This window comes from Bombina bombina, chromosome 2, assembly GCF_027579735.1.
Source record: "Bombina bombina isolate aBomBom1 chromosome 2, aBomBom1.pri, whole genome shotgun sequence".
NCBI lineage: Eukaryota > Metazoa > Chordata > Amphibia > Anura > Bombinatoridae > Bombina > Bombina bombina.
Window position 1 is genome coordinate 956,573,402 of NC_069500.1, and position 22,158 is coordinate 956,595,559.

At 40.3% G+C, this 22,158-nt stretch overlaps 1 protein-coding gene across 1 annotated transcript in view; it reads left to right on the forward strand.

Annotated features, from left to right (window-relative positions):
- The window catches only part of LOC128647386 (melanopsin-B-like), a 144,347-nt gene that overhangs the window by 96,203 nt on the left and 25,986 nt on the right, over positions 1-22,158 (forward strand). The window contains exon 10 of the mRNA XM_053700172.1: positions 16,229-16,397. Within this exon, the coding sequence (XP_053556147.1) occupies positions 16,229-16,397 (169 nt within the window). The remainder of the gene's footprint in view (positions 1-16,228; positions 16,398-22,158) is intronic.

Genomic DNA, 22,158 nt, shown 5'->3' on the forward strand with positions numbered 1-22,158 from the left:
TTTATCTGGTAAACAACAACTAATTACTGCAACAAGTGGGAGTGGGGGGAAAGGAAGGTTCTGATTGGTTTAAGCAAAGGAAGGAAGGGGAGTGTTTATTGTAAACATGTGGTTACTTAGGCCTATTTAAGGGCGATTAAGATATAGATAGAGCATACAAGCCTGAGGAAACGGGGTTACCCCCGAGAAACGCGTCGCTTTACTTCTCTATATACCATAAGAGATTTGATTTTAACACGCCAGCTGTAATGTGCTACATTACTGGCTATTTTATTCTGTATAATAAATGCTAGTTTTATGATTCACGAAGTCTGGTGTGTGCATCAATCTCTTCTAAGTAACCCAAAGGCTTTCCAGCCTTTCTCCCTTGTTCCAACCTTTAGGATACTATCCAGGCAAGGACTGCCTTGCAGGACATCCACCTCTCCAGGACATCACGACGGGGATTCGTATATACAGCCAGCTGGTTTGCTGTTTAGAATACCAGCCTGCCTCTAACAGGCACAAGAGAGTGCCTTCACGTTTGTGAGTATCCTGTGTCTTGTCCAGATTCACGTCTTGGTATCCATTGATCTACACATGTGGCGCCTCTGTTTCTGTTTTTTACAGTTGTCCATATAAGAAAATTACATCACTTGTGAAGTGAAGACCGAGAGCTGCCTTTTCCACTTTTCCCTTTTTCAGACGGACTTATTTTGGGACTTTTGATTTGCACCGTTTATATTGGACATCTTCCAGTGTAACGTGTGTATTTTCACATATATACATTTGTATTTGTTTTTTTTTTTTTTATTTACATATCATAATAATTTTTTAATTAAGTTTATATTTGATTTCAACAATTTATATATTAATTCTATAGCAACTTTGTATTTTAGTTATGCTTTTATTTTTATATGGGTTCATTATTATTATATATTTACACTAGGGCCACCCACACCACCTGTTAAGTAAGCGCCTCCTATAGGTTATCTGTGACACATAGTCACAGAGTTTCCAGTTTGTTATATACTTTGCCTGCAGACAAGATGGTGTCTGCAGGCAAGATGGTGCCGGGTGCTGCCCTTCTAAGGGCATGGCTTCAGTCTGGAGGGTGTTCCTAGCTTGCCTCATCATTAGAGGCAGGCTAGTAACATCCAATCAGAAATTGCCTCTAAATGTGATCACTTGTTAGAGTGATCACCATTTGGTTGATCAAGTCAATATTTGTAAATATTGACTATGACCACCATGGATCTGCCTCCCTCTCCTCACTTGTTGTTTAGTGAAGGAGAGAGACAGATCTGTATTGAGAGGGAGAGTGCCATTGCATTTAAATTTTGAAAAATATCAGACCCAAAGGCTCTTTTCAGAGCCACTCTGTTGTTGGTATATATATATATATATATATATATATATATATATATATATATATATATATATATATATATATATATATATATATATATATATATATATATATATATATTTATTTATATATATATATATATATATATATATATATATATATATATAATTTTTAACCCCATCTGTGCCATTGATCTCTGCATAAGCATTGATCTTGCACAGGAGCACACAGCAGCACCTTTTTTTGCTGTCTGCATTTTTTTAGGGGTTAATTTAAAAATATAATTTTTTTAATTAATTTTTTATATCACTGCTTTAGGCATTGATTATAGTTAATATTTTTAGGCGTTGATATCACTGCATTGATATACAGGCTCTTCTAAGAGTCATTAACACCTTCTGTGCGCAGATCACTGCTTTAGGCGGTGGTTAATATTTATTTAATTTTATTGTAAGACCCAAAGTCTCTTATAATAGCAATTAACCCCTTTTTTGCTGCAGATAACTGCTTTATCACTGCTTAGGCATTTATTTAAATTTATTTAATTTTTTTTGTAAGAGCCATTAACGTAGGTTCTGTGCGTAGATCACTGCTTAGGCATTGATTAATTTTATTGTAAGACCCAAAGCCATTAACCCCTTTTTGTGCCGCAGATCACTGCTTTAGGCATTGATATCACTGCTATTTAATTTGTTTGTAAAAGCCATTAACCCCTTTTCTGCAGCAGATCACTGCTTTAGGCATTGATATCACTGCTATTTTTTTTTTTTTGTAAAAGCCATTAACCCCTTTTGTGCCGCAGATCAATGCTTTAGGCATTGATATCACTGCTATTTAATTTGTTAATTTTAATTTTATTGTAAGACCCAAAGTCTATTATAATAGCCATTAGCCCCTTTTGTGCTGCAGATAACTGCTTTATCACTGCTTAAGCATTAATTTAATTTTTTTTGTAAGAGCCATTAACGTAGGTTCTGTGCGTAGATCACTGCTTAGGCATTGATTAATTTTATTGTAAGACCCAAAGCCATTAACCCCTTTTGTGCCGCAGATCACTGCTTTAGGCATTGATATCACTGCTATTTAATTTGTTTGTAAAAGCCATTAACCCCTTTTGTGCCGCAGATCACTGCTTTAGGCATTGATATCACTGCTATTTAATTTGTTTGTAAAAGCCATTAACCCCTTTTGTGCCGCAGATCACTGCTTTAGGCATTGATATCACTGCTATTTAATTTGTTTGTAAAAGCCATTAACCCCTTCTGTGTGTAGATCACTGCTTTAGGCATTAATATATATTTATAATGGCACAGCGTTTTTATACTGCTGACGAGGCTTATGCCATCCTGGCTTCAGATTCTGATGCCTCTGCCTCTGACGCAGGCTCTGATTTTGACCCTGGTCAGTGCTCAGATACATCATCTAGTGAAATAAGTGTATCTAGAAATGAATCTAGTGCTAGTGATGTATCTGTGGCTTCTGAGCCCCCTGCCAGAAGGAGACGTGTTGCTCCAGCTGCTGAGGAGTGGGTAGTGCCTAATCTCCAGAGGCCAGATATCCCTCCTTTCACAGAAAATCCTGGCATCAATCTGGATGTCACAGGATTTACCCCCCTTCAATTTATGCAGCTTTTTATGGGGGATGATGTTTTGGGGAACATTGTCTCCCAAACTAATGTGTATGCCCAGCAATTCCGTGCTGCTAAGCCTCAGTCTTTTTGGGCAAAGCAGCAATGGGCCCCCATTGACGTGTCAGAATTTCTAAAATTCTGGGCACTCACAATGCTGATGGGCATAATCAAGAAGCCATCCATCCGCTCCTACTGGAGCACTAGCCCCATCTGCTGTACCCCCATTTACAGACAGTCTATGCCTAGGCAAAGGTATGAAATGATACTTCGTTTCATGCATTTTAATGACAACAGCCTTTGCCTCCCTAGGGAGCATCCCCAATTTGACAGGCTGTACAAGATCCGCCCCCTGATAACCCACTTCACTGCCAGGTTTGCAGAGGCTTATACACCTGGAAAGAATATCTGCGTAGATGAATCCCTGATGAAGTATAAGGGAAGGCTGGGATTCAAGCAGTATATTCCTTCCAAGCGCTCCAGGTATGGAGTGAAAGTGTATAAGCTCTGTGAAAGCGACAGTGGGTATACTCAGGCCTTCCGGGTGTATGAGGGAAAGGATACCCAGCTTGACCCTCCAGGTTGCCCAGAACATATGGGAACCAGTGGCAAGATTGTCTGGGACCTAATTCAACCCCTAATGAACAAAGGGTACCACTTGTATCTTGATAATTTCTATACAAGTGTCCTTTTATTCAAACTACTGTATTGTTTTGATACAGTAGCTTGCAATACTATCCGTAAGAACCGCATAGGATTCCCAGAGCAACTGTCACGCACCCAGCTACGAAGGGGGGAGACCTCAGCTCTGCGCCAAGAGGAGCTCTTGGCAGTCAAATATAGAGACAAGAAGGATGTATACCTTCTCAGCACCATCCACACTGAAAGGACTGTGGAGGTCTCTGTACGTGGCACAGCTGAGGTCACAAACAAGCCAGTGTGCATCAAGGCCTATAACCGGCATATGGGTGGGGTTGATCTGGCAGATCAGCTGCTTCAACCCTACCTAATTATGCGGAAGACAAGGGCCTGGTACAAAAAGGTTGCAATTTATCTTATGCAAATTGCAACCTACAACGCTTTCTTGTTGAACAAAAAAGCAAATCCCGAAATGAAACTCACTTTTTTGCAGTTCCAGCTCCAGGTCATTTCGGTGATTTTGTACCAAGATGCACCTGCTCCCCAGGCGGTGATGGGGGAAAGCAGAGTTGGGGCTACCCACTTTATTTTTAAAATTCCTCATACTACCACACAGCAGAAACCACAAAAAAGATGCAGAGTCTGCTATAAAAGGGGGCTGAGAAAGGATACCACATTCTACTGTCCTGATTGCCCTGGACAACCTGGACTCTGCATTGGTGACTGCTTTAAACGCTACCATACATTGGTGAAATTTTAATTTTTTTTACATTTACTGTTCCTGAATTTATTTTTATTTTTTTACTTTTACTGCTCCAGACTTTTTCTTTGCAATAATTTACAACAGGATCTCCTAAATTAGAGTAAAAAAGCAGTGTGTGTGTAAAACTGAAAATTGAAAAATTACCACCATACACTGTCTCCAATTTGTTTGGCTAAAACGGTTCCATCAAAGGCATCAAAGCACTCCATATACAATACTTTGGGGTGTCAACATTTCAAATATATACACTTTCATGCCAATAAATAGACCTGGGGTATGCGATTGGCCCCAAACTAAAGATAGGCCTATGAGAAGAAATACTCTCACTTTTAACTAAAATTACAAGACATAAAATTCTAACAGAACCTTCCCAAACTTCTGGCAAACCTATACATGGGGGGCATAGGTGTACTCAGGAGGTCTTATAGAAAACAACCTGTATTGTGTTTTTGCAATAACTTACAACAGGCTCTCCTAAATTATAGTCAAACAATGTAAAACTGAAAATTAAAAAATTACCACCATACACTGTCTCCATTTTTTTTGGCTAAAACGGTTCCATCAAAGGCATCAAAGCACTACATATACAATACCTTGGGGTGTCTACATTTCAAATATATAAACTTTCATGACAATAAATAGTCCTGGGGTAATGCGCTTGGCCCCAAACTAAAGATAGGCCTATCAGAAGAAATACTCTCACTTTTAACTAAAATTGCAAGTCATAAAATTGTAACAGAACCTTCCCAAAATCCTGGCAAACATATACATGGGGGGCATAGATGTACTCAGGAGGTCTTACAGAAAACAACCTGGACTGTTTTCTTGCAATAACTTTTACCACATTCTCCAAAATCACAGCCAAAAAGCAATGTGTGTGTAAAAATAAAAAATACCACCACACACATTCTCCAAAGACTGGCGATTGAATTAGTGCATGGAAAGTGTTAAAATACCAGCATTTGAAATACCCTAGGGTGTCTACTTTTCAAAAATATATGGTTTGTTGGGGGTAAATTACATTGGCTGGCTTCAGAAATGTTCCAAATAGGATATGGGTGCATGATGACAGATGTGAAAATTTCAAGTTGGAAAACTGGAATGCGCCCCCTAAAAATAAGGCCTTTTAGCCCCCAGGGAACCCAACACACCTATACATGGGTGGTATCACTGTACTCAGGAGATGTTGTTGAACACATGTTGAGGTGTTTTTTGACAGTAACACATAACAGGAATTGAGAATCCATGCCTAAAGTACAATGTGTATGAAAAATAACACAAAAAAATGACTACCCAAAAGTTTGCCAAAAACTGGTGCTTGAATTAGTGCATGGAAAGTGTTAAAATACCAGCATTTGAAATACCCTAGGGTGTCTACTTTTCAAAAATATATGGTTTGTTGGGGGTAAATTACATTGGCTGGCTTCAGAAATGTTCCAAATAGGACATGGGTGCATGATGACAGATGTTAAAATTTCAAGTTGGAAAACTGGAATGCACCCCCTAAAAATAAGGCCTTTTAGCCCCCAGGGAACCCAACACACCTATACATGGGTGGTATCACTGTACTCAGGAGATGTTGTTGAACACATATTGAGGTGTTTTTTGACAGTAACACATAACAGGAATTGAGAATCCATGCCTAAAGTACAATGTGTATGAAAAATAACACAAAAAAATGACTACCTAAAACTTTGCCAAAGACTGGTGCTTGAATTAGTGCATGGAAAGTGTTAAAATACCAGCATTTGAAATAAATACCCTAGGGTGTCTACTTTTCAAAAATATATGGTTTGTTGGGGGTAAATTACATTGGCTGGCTTCAGAAATGTTCCAAATAGGACATGGGTGCATGATGACAGATGTGAAAATTTCAAGTTGGAAAACTGGAATGCGCCCCCTAAAAATAAGGCCTTTTAGCCCCCAGGGAACCCAACACACCTATACATGGGTGGTATCACTGTACTCAGGAGATGTTGTTGAATACATATTGAGGTGTTTTTTGACAGTAACGCATAACAGGAATTGAGAATCCATGCCTAAAGTACAATGTGTATAAAAATAACACAAAAAAATGACTACCCAAAAGTTTGCCAAAGACTGGTACTTGAATTAGTGCATGGAAAGTGTTAAAATACCAGCATTTGAAATACCCTAGGGTGTCTACTTTTCAAAAATATATGGTTTGTTGGGGGTAAATTACATTGGCAGGCTTCAGAAATGTTCCAAATAGGACATGGGTGCATGATGACAGATGTGAAAATTTCAAGTTGGAAAACTGGAATGCGCCCCCTAAAAATAAGGCCTTTTAGCCCCCAGGGAACCCAACACACCTATACATGAGTGGTATCACTGTACTCAGGAGATGTTGTTGAATACATATTGAGGTGTTTTTTGACAGTAACACATAACAGGAATTGAGAATCCATGCCTAAAGTACAATGTGTATGAAAAATAACACAAAAAAATGACTACCCAAAAGTTTGCCAAAGACTGGTACTTGAATTAGTGCATGGAAAGTGTTAAAATACCAGCATTTGAAATACCCTAGGGTTTCTACTTTTCAAAAATATATGGTTTGTTGGGGGTAAATTACATTGGCTGGCTTCAGAAATGTTCCAAATAGGACATGGGTGCATGATGACAGATGTGAAAATTTCAAGTTGGAAAACTGGAATGCGCCCCCTAAAAATAAGGCCTTTTAGCCCCCGGGGAACCCAACACACCTATACATGGGTGGTATCACTGTACTCAGGAGATGTTGTTGAACACATATTGAGGTGTTTTTTGACAGTAACACATAACAGGAATTGAGAATCCATGCCTAAAGTACAATGTGTATGAAAAATAACACAAAAAAATGACTACCCAAACGTTTGCCAAAGACTGGTGCTTGAATTAGTGCATGGAAAGTGTTAAAATACCAGCATTTGAAATACCCTAGGGTGTCTACTTTTCAAAAATATATGGTTTGTTGGGGGTAAATTACATTGGCTGGCTTCAGAAATGTTCCAAATAGGACATGGGTGCATGATGACAGATGTGAAAATTTAAGTTGGAAAACTGGAATGCGCCCCCTAAAAATAAGGCCTTTTAGCCCCCAGGGAACCCAACACACCTATACATGGGTGGTATCACTGTACTCAGGAGATGTTGTTGAATACATATTGAGGTGTTTTTTGACAGTAACTCATAACAGGAATTGAGAATCCATGCCTAAAGTACAAAGTGTATGAAAAATAACACAAAACAATGACTACCCATAAGTTGCCAAAGACTGGTGGTTGAATTAGTGCATGGAAAGTGTTAAAATACCAGCATTTGAAATACCCTAGGGTCTCTACTTTTCAAAAATATATGGTTTGTTGGGGGTAAATTACATTGGCTGGCTTCATAAATGTTCCAAATAGGACATGGGTGCATGATGACAGATGTGAAAATTCCAAGTTTGAAAACTGGAATGCACTACCTAAAAATAAGGCCTTTTAGCCCCCAGAGAACCCAACACACCTATACATGGGTGGTATCACTGTACTCAGGAGATGTTGCTGAACACATATTGGGGTGTTATTAGGTAGTAACCCTTAACATTCTCAGTAAATGTATTCTTAAATTGCTATTTTGTCAAAAATTCACCACTTATTTTTTTTCTTTTAAAACTTTGGCATTGATTGGTGCTAAAATGGTTGCATGAAGAGAGTCAAAATACCCCAAGTTTAATACCTTAGGTTGTCTTCTTTTTAAAAATATATACATGTGAAGGATTATTCAGTGATTCCTGACAGATGTCAGTGTTCCAATGTAACTATCTCTAGTTTTGAAAAAAAATGTTTTGGAAATAGCAGTGTGCTACTTGTACTTATTGCCCTATAACTTGCAAAAAAAGCAAGGGGCATATAAACATTGGGTATTTATAAACTCAGGACAAAAAATTGAAACTATTTAGCATGGTTTTTTTTTTTGGTGGTTGTAGATGTGTAATAGATTTTGGGGGTCAAAGTTAGAAAAAGTGTGTTTTTTTCCATTTTTTCCTCATACTTTATATTTTTTTTATAGTAAATTATAAGATATGATGAAAATAATGGTATCTTTAGAAGGTTCATGTAATGGCGAGAAAAACGGTATATAATATGTGTGGGTACAGTAAATGAATAAGAGGAAAATTACAGCTAAACACAAACAGTGCAGAAATGTAAAAATAGCCATTGTCATTAAGGGTAAGAAATTTGAAAAATGGTCTGGTCATTAAGGGGTTAAAGAAGGTGGACAAACCATATAAATGAACAGATATATTGATCAGAATTCTATAAAGCTCACTGGCTTCCATGAACAAGCACATCTTTGCTGTCTTCCCTGAATACTTGAAGGAAAGTGATTATAACAGTATGTCTCTGCCTTCTGTTTTTTTTTTTTTTATCCATAAAGGTTTCTAAGTAGTGATGTCGCGAACCTAAAATTTTGTGTTCGCGAACGGCGGACACAAACTTCCACAACTGTTCGCGAACGGGCGAACCGCCATAGACTTCAATAGGCAGGTGAATTTTAAAACCCATAGGGACTCTTTCTGGCCACTATAGTGATGGAAAAAGTTGTTTCAAGGGTACTAACACCTGGACTGTGGCATGCCGGAGGGGGATCCATGGCAAAACTCCCATGGAAAATTACATAGTTGATGCAGAGTCTGGTTTTAATCCATAAAGCGCATAAATCATTTAACATTGCTAAATTGTTTGGAACAACGTGCTTTAAAACATCACGTATGATGTTGTATCGATCAGGTAGTGTAAGGGTTACGCCCGCTTCACAGTGACAGACCAAACTACCCGTTTAAAGGGACAGTCTACACCAGAATTTTTATTGTTTTAAAAGATAGATAATCCCTTTATTACCTATTTCCCAGTTTTGCATAACTAACACAGTTATATTAATATACTTTTAACCTCTGTGATTATCTTGTATCTAAGCCTCTGCAAACTGCCCCTTTTTTCAGTTCTTTTGACAGACTTGCAGTCTAGCCAATCAGTGCCTGCTCCCAGATAACTTCTCGTGCACAAGCACAGTGTTATCTATATGAAATACGTGAACTTACACTCTCTAGTGGTGAAAAACTGTTAAAATACAATCTGAAAGAGGTGGGCTTCAAGGTCTAAGAAATTAGCATATGAACCTCCTAGGTTAAGCTTTCAACTAAGAATACCAAGAGAACAAAGCAAAATTGGTGATAAAAGTAAATTGGAAAATTGTTTAAAATTACATGCTCTATCTGAATCATGAAAGTTTATTTTGGCCTAGACTGTCCCTTTAACGCACCGCAAACAACCGCAAACAGTCCATTTGCACAACCACAAACTCCCCATTTGCACAAGGTTGGATACCAAGCTAGCCATGTCCCGTTCCTTGTCCTCACTGATGTCATTGAAGGTCTCTTCCTCCACCCAGCCATGTACAACACCAAGGGTCCCCGAAAGGTGACAACAAGCCCCCTGGGACGCCTGCTGTGTTTGGTCTTCCACCTCCTCAAAGCCACCTTCCTCCTCTGACTCCTCTTCTTCAGACTCCTCTCTCTGCATTGCCTCTCTCTGGGTTATTATAAGGTGTATTAAGTAGTACTATTCCTATCAGTTTAATCCCTGTTATGTCCCCTATCAGGGGACGTGTATATGGCATCGATTTTAGGAACCGGGAGATGGAAAAAGATGCTTGGTCGGTCCTCCTACTTCAAATTTGGGGCACTGCACGTGCAATCTAATGTGCCACCAGATAGGAGTGGTGTGTTAAGTAGTACTATTCTTATTAGTTTAATCCCTGTTACGTCCCCTATCAGGGGACGTGTATATGGCATCGATTTTAGGAAACGGAAGATGGAAAAAGATGCTTGGTCGGTCCTCCTACATCAAATTTGGGGCATTGCGCGTGCAATCTAATGTGCCACCAGATAGGAATGGTGTGTTAAGTAGTACTATTCTTATCAGTTTAATCCCTGTTACGTCCCCCATCAGGGGACGTGTATATGGCATCGATTTTAGGAACCGGGAGATGGGAAAAGATGCTTGGTCGGTCCTCCTACTTCAAATTTGGGGCACTGCGCGTGCAATCTAATGTGCCACCAGATAGGAGTGGTGTGTTAAGTAGTTATATTCTTATCAGTTTAATCCCTGTTACGTCCCCTATCAGGGGACGTGTATATGGCATCGATTTTAGGAATCGGGAGATGGAAAAAGATGCTTGTTCGGACCCCCTACTTCAAATTTGGGGCACTGCGCATGCAATCTAATGTGCCACCTGATAGGAGTGGTGTGTTAAGTAGTACTATTCCTATCAGTTTAATCCCTGTTATGTGCCTTTTTTTGGTTTGGTTTTTGAAGCCACAGTGCAGCACCAGAGGCCAGAAAAATTAGGCATGTACACATGCCTGAAAAATTAGGTATTGTTGCAGCCGCTGCTGTAGCAGCGGCCAGAAAAATTAATGTTTGTTTCCCAGGCAGAAAGTGCCCTAAAACATTGCGGCTTGAACCCTAGTTGGTGGTGGATAAGTCACGCAAGTCATCCGGCATTCAGAGATAAAATACAGCAGCGTGTGGACGATTTTTAGCCCAAGGCAGCTCATCTCATCAGGCCTTTTTTAGTCGAATGTATCGCCCACTGTCAGTCCCTTCGGGATCCATCCCTCATTCATCTTAATAAAGGTGAGGTAATCTAGACTTTTTTGACCTAGGCGACTTCTCTTCTCAGTGACAATACCTCCTGCTGCACTGAAGGTCCTTTCTGACAGGACACTTGAAGCGGGGCAGGCCAGAAGTTCTATCGCAAATTGGGATAGCTCAGGCCACAGGTCAAGCCTGCACACCCAGTAGTCAAGGGGTTCAGCGCTCCTCAGAGTGTTTATATCTGCAGGTAAGGCAAGGTAGTCTGCTACCTGTAGGTCGAGTCATTCTCTGAGGGTGGACCCCGAAGGGCTGTGGCGATTAGTAGGACTTAAAATGCTCCGCATGTCCTCCATCAACAACACACCTGTACAGCGTCCTGTCCTTGCCGGCGTGGTTGTGGGAGGAGGATTACTTTCACATCTTCCCCTGTTAGATTCCCGTTGTGCTGTGACATCACCCTTATACGCTGTGTAAAGCATACTTTTTAATTTATTTTGGAACTGCTGCATCCTTTCCGACTTGTGGGAATTCGGTAACATTTCAGGCACTTTATGCTTATACCGGTGGTCTAGTAGCGTGGACACCCAGTACAGGTCGTTCTCCTTCAGCATTTTTATATGAGGGTCCCTCAACAGGCACGACAGCATGAAAGACCCCATTTGCACAAGGTTAGATGCCGAGCTTCTCCTGTCCCGTTCCTCGTCCTCAGTGATCTCACTGAAGGTATCTTCTTCCCCCCAGCCACGTACAACACCACGGGTACCAGATAGGTGACAACGAGCACCCTGGGATGCCTGTTGTGGTTGGTCTTCCTCCTCCTCCTCAAAGCCACATTCCTCCTCTGACTCCTCTTCCTCACAATCCTCTTCCAGCGTTGCCGCAGGTCCAGCAAGCGATGCTGATAAGGCTGTTTCTGGTTGTGATGGTGACCACAACTCTTCCTCTTCCTCTTCACGCTCATCTATGGCCTGATCCAGCACTCTTCACAGGGCATGCTCCAGGAAGAAAACAAATGGTATGATGTCGCTGATGGTGCCTTCGGTGCGACTGACTAAGTTTGTCACCTCCTCAAAAGGACGCATGAGCCTACAGACATTGCGCATGAGCGTCCAGTAACGTGGCAAAAAAATTCCCAGCTCCGCAGAGGCTGTCCTAGCACCCAGGTCATACAAATAGTCGTTAACAGCTTTTTCTTGTTGGATCAGGCGGTCGAACATTAGGAGTGTTGAATTCCAATGTGTCGGGCTGTCACAAATCAAGCGCCTCACTGGCATGTTGTTTCGCCACTGGATATCTGAAAAGTGCGCCATGGCCATGTAGGTACGCCTGAAATGGCCACACACCTTCCTGGCCTGCTTCAGGACGTCCTGTAAGCCTGGGTACTTATGCACAAAGCGTTGTACGATCAGATTACACACATGTGCCATGCACGGCACATGTGTCAACTTGCCCAATTTCAATGCCGCCAGCAAATTTCTTCCATTGTCACTAACCACTTTGCCAATCTCCAGTTGGTGCGAAGTCAGCCACTGATCCACCTGTGCATTCAGGGCGGACAGGAGTGCTGGTCCGGTGTGACTCTCTGCTTTCAGGCAAGTCAACCCCAAGATGGCGTGACACTGCCGTATTCGGTATGTGGATTAGTACCTGGGGATCTGGGGGGGTGCTGTTGATGTGGAGCAAGATGCAGCAGCAGAAGAGGACTCAGCCGAGGAGGTTATGGAAGAGGATGGAGTAGGAGGAGTAGAGGAGGTGGTGGTGCAAGTCGTGGCGGTGTCACCAACTCCTCTGCATAGCCACGCATTCTATGCTTGTCAGCCATCAGCAGGTTTACCCAATGCACAGTGTAGGTGATATACCTGCCCTGACCATGCTTTGCAGACCAGGTATCAGTGGTCAGATGGACCCTTGCCCCAACACTGTGTGCCAGACAATGCCATTACTTCCTTTTGCACAATCGAGTACAGGTTAAGGATTGCCTTTTGTGCAAAGAAATTTCGGCCAGGTACCTTCCACTGCAGTGTCCCAATAGATACAAATTTTTGGAATGCCTCAGACTCCACCAGCTTTATGGTAAAAGCTGGCGGGCTAAAAGTTCAGACAAGCCAGCTGTCAGATGCCGGGCAAGGGGGTGACTTTGTAACATTGGCTTCTTATGCTCAAACATGTCCTTGACAGACACCTGACTGTGGGCAGATGAGCAGGAACTGCTCAAGGCGAGACACGGAGTGGCGGATGGTTGAGAGGGGGCAAGGAGGACAACAGTGGTTGACGTGGCTGAAGATGCTGGACCAGGAGGAGGATGGCGGCTTTGAGTTTGTGTGCTGCTTCTACTCATGTGTTGATCCCATAGGCGTTTGTGATGTGCGATCATGTGCCTTCGCAAAGCAGTTGTACCTAGGTGGGTGTTGGACTTCCCACGACTCAGTTTCTTTTGGCACAGGTTGCAAATGGCATCGCTGTTGTCAGAGGCAGACACACACAAAAATGCCACACTGCTGAGCTCTGCAATGACGGCATTCTGGTGGTGGCAACAGCATGCGTTGATTGGCGTGCTCTCTGGCTGACTCCGGGTGCCGATGCATGCTGTCTGACTGTGCCACTAGCTCCTTGCGATGACCTCCCCCTCCTTCCAACTCGTCTCCTCATCTCTGTCTCCCCATCTAAACTTTCCCCCTCTTCTTCTTCTCTTCTAGCGTGCACTCACGTGACATCCACGGACGCATCGTCATCATCAACCGCTTCACTTGTATCTGACAAGTCAACAAAGGAAGCCTCAGCGGGTACAACATCATCACACCGTACGTCCATGTGTGTAATGCTGCCTGACTGAGACATATCCCTGTTATCTACATCCTCTGGCAATAATGGTTGCGCATCACTATCACTCATTTCTTCCAACTGATGTGTAAATAACTCCTCTGACAGATCAAGTGAAGCGGCTGTGGTGCTAGTGTTGGTGGTGGCGGCAGGCGGGTGAGTGGTAACTTGAGAGGTGCCCGAAGCTATGCTGGAGGAGGATGGTGCTTCAAGGTTACGAGCGGAAGCTGTAGAAGATTGGGTGTCCTGTGCTAGCTAGTCAACTATGTCCTCAGAGTCAGAAATGTTCGAGTTCGGGGTACATGGCCTCTGAACACTGGGCATTATTCTAGGGCCAAAGGGAATCACAGCACCACAAACACAACGGCCCCTGCGGGGTGGCCTGCCTCTGCCTGTCATTTTTTTTTCGATTAGTGGTACTATGCGTGCAAACTACTGTGACAACAGATATGAGTGGCACTGTGCACTGGCAGAAGTTGGCAGAGTAGACGATGTAGGCCTGACACACATGCTTGCAGACAACTAACTGCTATTCAATCTATTACAGTCAAAATTGTATTTTTTTTTAAATGTACACTACTGTTGCACCAGATATGAGTTGAACTGGTGTGACACTGTGCCCTGGCAGGCAGGCAGGCACTGAAACGCACACGTGTGAAGGAAACTGACTGCTATTATTTAACACAGTCAAAAAAGTGTTTTTTTTTTTTAAATCTACACTACTGTTACACCAGATATGAGTTGCACTGGGGTGACACTGTGCCCTGGCAGGCAGGCACTTAAACGCACACGTGTGAAGGAAACTGACTGCTATTATTTAACACAGTCAAAAAAGTGTTGTATTTTTAAAATCTACACTACTGTTACACCAGATATGAGTTGCACTGGGGTGACACTGTGCCCTGGCAGGCAGGCACTTAAACACACACGTGTGAAGGAAACTGACTGCTATTATTTAACACAGTCAAAAAAGTGTTGTTTTTTTTAAATCTACACTACTGTTACACCAGATATGAGTTGCACTGGGGGGACACTGTGCCCTGGCAGGCAGGCACTTAAACGCACACGTGTGAAGAAAACTGACTGCTATTATTTAACACAGTCAAAAAGTGTTGTTTTTTATAAATCTACACTACTGTTACACCAGATATGAGTGGTGGCACTGGGCAAGTAGGCACAGTATATGCTGTGAGCCTGACACACACGCTGGCAGGCAGGCAACTGCAATTAGATTACACAGGGAAAAAAAAAAGCAGCCCTAAAAAGTGCTTTTTGGGGTGCTGTCCTTACAGCAGAGATCAGATGAGTCCTTCAGGACTGTAGTGGACACTGAATACACTAGCCTAGCTATAGATTTCCCTACTAAATCAGCAGCAGCTACACTGTCCCTCCTCTCACTAACAATGCAGCATCCGAATGAATCTAAAATGGATGCTGTCCAGGAGGTAGGAGGGTCTGGGAGGGAGGGTCTGCTGCTGATTGGCTGGAATGTGCCTGGTGACTGTGAGGGTCAAAGTATTACTCAATGATGACGAATAGGGGGCGGATCGAACATCGCATATGTTCGCCTGCTGCGGCGAACGCAAACATGCTATGTTCGCCAGGAACTATTCGCCAGCGAACAATTCGCGACATCACTATTTCTAAGTCATTCCAGTCCATTTGAATAGCCATTATATGAATCGGTTCTGCTTTCAGTTATGAAAAAAATAAAACTGTGTTAAAACCAATGAAAATAATAATATAAAAAATTCATAATTCAAAGTTCTTTCAGTGTAGTTTTTGTAGGGGTGATAACAGCTTTTACAGAAGCTATAGATACACAGCCAACGCACAAGTAAAACATGATAACTTGTTGATTGAATATTAATGATGCCAAATGAGTGTGAATGGAGGCATCTTTCCAATTTTCAAGCAACTTTCTAATTTACTTCTATTATCTAATTTGTTTTGCTCTCTTGTTATCCTTTGCTGAAAAGAATACATTGGTAGCCTCAGGAACTTCTAATTGGTGGCTGCAAATATTTGTCTCATGTTATTGGTTCACCCTATTTGTTCAGCTAGCTCCCAGTAGTGCATTGCTGCTGCTTCAACCAAGGATACCAAGAGAATCAAAGGAACAGGAAACCCACATTGTATCTTTGTATCTTTCATGATTCAGATAGACCATACCATTTAAAAAAAATTCTGATTTACTTCTATTATCTCACCTGGGTGCTATTTGCTGATTGGTGGCTGCACATTTTAAATGTAAAATTTGGTTAGTACTAAATATATATATATATATATATATATATATATATATATATATATATATATATACATACACACAGTATATTCAAACAACTAACAAAAAGATTAAATTGTATTCTCCTTACTCCTAGAGAAACCATCCACAGAACAGTGCCTTGTCTACGCTTTCTCATTAAGGTATCAAAAAAGGATTGTATGTCTAATTTTGAGTATTCAGTTAGAGGCTCGGTCTACGGTCGCCCGGCAGTAGCCTTGAAGAAAAAAAACAGCTGTGTCTCAACAATATCTGCTGCCGAAACTGTGAGTTTACCTTTATTATATGCTGGAACATGCAAATTTTAGATTTTGAGTTTTTTCGACTAATTTTATAGCAAAAATAAGAAGGTACATAATGTTTTTATGTTTTTTTAAATGGGAAATATATTAGGCAAAGGTGATATGCAATGCGAGGAATAAGCTTACTCATTAATATTATATATCAAGTAGTGTTACTAAACATGGGATTTATAAGTGGAAATATATAATTAATTCATTTGAAACTATTATAATGCATAATATTCTTTTATTACTACATGTTTAGGGCTAGATTACAAGTGGAGCAGTATTTTGAGCTTCCGCAAAACTGCTAATTGCGCTAGAAGAATTTTTTTGCGTGCGTCGTGTTGCTTTGGTATTACGAGTTGAAAGTAAAAAGTTATCATGCTTGCGATAACCCGACGCAGACAATCAGTTTACTTCTAGCGCAATTAGACTGTGGCACAATATATAATCTAAATCCTACATAGAAATCATTCGACTTGCGCACTAGCCGGAACTCATATTCTTATATGCGCTAACCTAACATAAAAATATTAAAATTTCACATTCCAATGTTCTGCACATAGCAGAATACAGTATGTTCTATTCATAAATACATATTTCTGTATATATCTCTTGTGGTATTTTGGTACAATATATTTATACACACATACAAAGAACATGTTCTGCTATGTACAGAATATTGGAATGTCAAATATTTACAGTAAAAACACACTTTCACTTTATTAAATATGAATAATGCATAAAAACGCTTTTGCATGTTTTTATCTACTCAATTGCAAAGGGTTCTAATGCACTTTATATATATATATAAATATATATATATATATATATATATATATATATATATATTATTGTTATTATTATTATTATATGTATTTATATATATATATATATATATATGTGTGTGTGTGTGTGTGTATATACAGCATGTGTATGTGTCTGTAAATACATATATACACATATAAAACATAAATACATATGTACACATACACACACACACACACATATATATATATATATATATATATATATATATATATATATATATATATATATATATATATATATATATATATATTATTTATATATACAGGGAGTGCAGAATTATTAGGCAAATTAGTATTTTGACCACATCATCCTCTTTATGCATGTTGTCTTACTCCAAGCTGTATAGGCTCGAAAGCCTACTACCAATTAAGCATATTAGGTGATGTGCATCTCTGTAATGAGAAGGGGTGTGGTCTAATGACATCAACACCCTATATCAGGTGTGCATAATTATTAGGCAACTTCCTTTCCTTTGGCAAAATGGGTCAAAAGAAGGACTTGACAGGCTCAGAAAAGTAAAAAATAGTGAGATATCTTGCAGAGGGATGCAGCACTCTTAAAATTGCAAAGCTTCTGAAGCGTGATCATCGAACAATCAAGCGTTTCATTCAAAAACAGGGTCGCAAGAAGCGTGTGGAAAAACCAAGGCGCAAAATAACTGCCCATGAACTGAGAAAAGTCAAGCGTGCAGCTGCCAAGATGCCACTTGCCACCAGTTTAGCCATATTTCAGAGCTGCAACATCACTGGAGTGCCCAAAAGCACAAGGTGTGCAATACTCATGAGACATGGCCAAGGTAAAAAAGGCTGAAAGACGACCACCACTGAACAAGACACACAAGCTGAAACGTCAAGATTGGGCCAAGAAATATCTCAAGACTGATTTTTTTAAGGTTTTATGGACTGATGAAATGAGAGTGAGTCTTGATGGGCCAGATGGATGGGCCCGTGGCTGGATTGGTAAAGGGCAGAGAGTTCCAGTCCGACTCAGACGCCAGCAAGGTGGAGGTGGAGTACTGGTTTGGGCTGGTATCATCAAAGATGAGCTTGTGGGGCCTTTTCGGGTTGAGGATGGAGTCAAGCTCAACTCCCAGTCCTACTGCCAGTTTCTGGAAGACACCTTCTTCAAGCAGTGGTACAGGAAGAAGTCTGCATCCTTCAAGAAAAACATGATTTTCGTGCAGGACAATGCTCCATCACACGCGTCCAAGTACTCCACAGCGTGGCTAGCAAGAAAGGGTATAAAAGAAGAAAATCTAATGACATGGCCTCCTTGTTCACCTGATCTGAACCCCATTGAGAACCTGTGGTCCATCATCAAATGTGAGATTTACAAGGAGGGAAAACAGTACACCTCTCTGAACAGTATCTGGGAGGCTGTGGTTGCTGCTGCACGCAATGTTGATGGTGAACAGATCAAAACACTGACAGAATCCATGGATGGCAGGCTTTTGGGTGTCCTTGCAAAGAAAGGTGGCTATATTGGTCAATGATTTGTTTTTGTTTTGTTTTTGAATGTCAGAAATGTATATTTGTGAATGTTGAGATGTTATATTGGTTTCACTGGTAAAAATAAATAATTGAAATGGGTATATATTTGTTTTTTGTTAAGTTGCCTAATAATTATGCACAGTAATAGTCACCTGCACACACAGATATCCCCCTAAACTAGCTATAACTAAAAACAAACTAAAAACTACTTCCAAAACTAATCAGCTTTGATATTAATGAGTTTTTTGGGTTCATTGAGAACATGGTTGTTTTTCAATAATAAAATTAATCCTCAAAAATACAACTTGCCTAATAATTCTGCACTCCCTGTATATATATATATATATATATATATATATATATATATATATATATATATATATATATATATATATATATATATATATATATAAATATATATATATATATGAGCTAGGAAAGGGAGGGCACTCTCAGGATTTATATACATCAAAGTTAGTTTATTGTTTATAACAACAACGTTAGAAAGTCATAAGGATAGGTCGACGTATCGGCTTACATAGAAGCCTTCATCAAGACAGATGAACAACTGTTAAACGAAGAAGAAAAAATATCAGATTTAAAAACACAAAACACAACATCAATACGTAATCCCACCACCAAATTGTTTGCAGGCAGAAAAATAAACCCACAAATAATGAAAATAAACATAGAAAAAATAAAAATAAGGCAAACCCATACACATAGCGCTAGGAGATACAACAAAACAGTCCCTCCAATACTCTCAATCTGCTCTGGATATACACTGGTGGGGTATATATTATAATCTTAGCAAGCAAACAAAGCGTATGTAACCCAATTGTAGGTAAAACACCATACGGCTGCACAGTTTATGTGTTATGCAAAGTCCGGTATACGCTGGCCTGCCATATACATAAAAGACCCTTCAAAAGAGACTAGCAAGTCCCCATACCTCATTAGAAACCGCCTCAGGCTCTGAGACCATATACAGTTGTTCTAATGTTTCAAAGCAGAAAGGTGCACCATACATTATACATTATACATTTAGCAACAAAAAGGCACTATATCACTTCCTGATGCTCATTTATCTCGCATCTGACAACCAGACATTGCGTGCAGTAGTCACCCTGGACCCTACCTTCAAAGAAAACCACAACCACGTATACAAGCATGTGCACATCTTAGTATTGCAATCGTAACACTTTCAAAAGACTCAACTAGGTCTACAGTCATGTGCAAACCTTAGTATTGCACTAGTACCCCCTAAGTATATACGCATGTACCTTACCAACATTTGACAGTAGTTACAACCTTGAAAATCCACACTGCCGTTAATACGTGCCCCACATGGTATAAGCTCAATAGGTAGTCTAACTTTCCAGTCCACAAATATAGATTAAACTTGGGCAATATGTAAGCAGACCGCACTATAGCATGATTATTGTCCCATGTCAGCTGCATGTCTTATGCGTTACACACCCACCGTTAACTACATGTGGTGCCCACAGCCCTAGCAAAAACATAAACAACCCCCATGTTTTGGGCCACAATATTAAGAAGCAGACAAATTATATTACCTCACAACGGCGACTTGCAGCCGCACACAACACCACCAGCAAAACAGAATGCCATTAACAGAAACCGGAAACTATTTAAGCCCTGATCACCAGGCTCTCATTGGTTGGCAATAGGGGTGTGTCAAAAACACACCTGTAGCAGCTGTATCAACTACAGAGAAGTGCAGACAGTGCTGGATACTCTAATTAACTCAATTCTAACCATGTTCAGCTGCTACCACAACAGCAGACACTATGCATGCTTAGAATTGGCAAGTGCCACAGATGTATATAACATAATAGATAAAGAATGGAAGCCATAATAAACCAGAGGTAACTGCATTCAGCTACTGTATAAACCAGAGTATACAACAAAATAAGGATGGGATCGCATATTCTCATTATAATGCAGAGCAAATTAACGTTCCTCAAACGACCATAAATACATAGTCAAAGACATGACTAGCAGTGTACAGATGTGAAAACCCAGAAATTAGCGTTCCACAAACAACCATAAATACATACACTATGGATGCTTAGAATTGGCAAGTGCCACAGATGTAAATAACATAGTAGATAAGGAATGGAAGCCATAATAAACCAGAGGTAACTGCATTCAGCTACTGTATAAACCAGCGTATACAACAAAATAGGAATAGGATCGCATATTCTCATTATAATGCAGGGCAAATTAACGTTCCTCAAACGACCATAAATACATAGTCAAAGACATGACTATCAGTGTACAGATGTGAAAACCCAGAAATTAGCGTTCCACTAACGACCATAAATACATATACTATGGATGCTTAGAATTGGCAAGTGTCACAGATGTGAATAACATAGTAGATAAAGAATGGAAGCCATAATAAACCAGAGGTAACTGCATTCAGCTACTGTATAAACCAGAGTATACAACAAAATAAGGATGGGATCGCATATTCTCATTATAATGCTGAGCAAATTAACATTCCTCAAAAAACCATAAATACATAGTCAAAGACATGACTAACAGTGTGCAGATGTGAAAACCCAGAAATTAACGTTCCTCAAACGACCATAAATACATAGTCAAAGACATGACTACCAGTATACAGATGTGGAAACCCAAAATCAATATATGGGGTCCATCAGCCATTAGACACACCTCAAGTGGATGTCCCACTAGGAGGGGGGAGTATGTAGAGCCTACACTAGAGAATATATAATAGTAGAACGAACTATATGACGGCACACACCAAAGTAGCACCCCAAAGTGTCAACAAACTGGGAGTGCTCAAACCACTACGCATAATTTAGTTTTGAAATGGGTAACCCATCCAGTGTAACATCCCAGCAGAGAGGGGGACAAGAGAGAAAAAAAAAAAAAAATTATATTACAAGATATTGGAAGAAGTAGTGACTACTATTCATAAAAAAAATAAAGAACAATATATTATTAAATGCATAATCAAATTAATAGAACACTGAATAATCTAAATGCATATTAAGTCCATGTGGGCAGAGTGTGTTCAGCCGATAGATCCACCGGCTTTCACAGCATAATAGTTCCTTATGCCTGTTGCCACCCCTTCTGGGGGGGATCACCATGTCAATGAGCATTGCTTTCAAGGATGACACAGAATGATTGTGTTCAAGAAAGTGGCGTGCCACAGGCTGGTCCGCACTGCCATCCTTCAGTGCTGCCCTGATGGCACTTTTATGATTGGCAAGCCTCTCCCTGAAGGTAGTGGTGGTCTTACCAACATAATAACGGCCACAAGGGCAAGTCAAAAAGTATACCACAAACTGAGAAGTACAAGTTAGGCGATGCCTGATCTGGTAGGTCTTATTTGTATGGGGATGGTGAAACTTAGAACCAGTTAG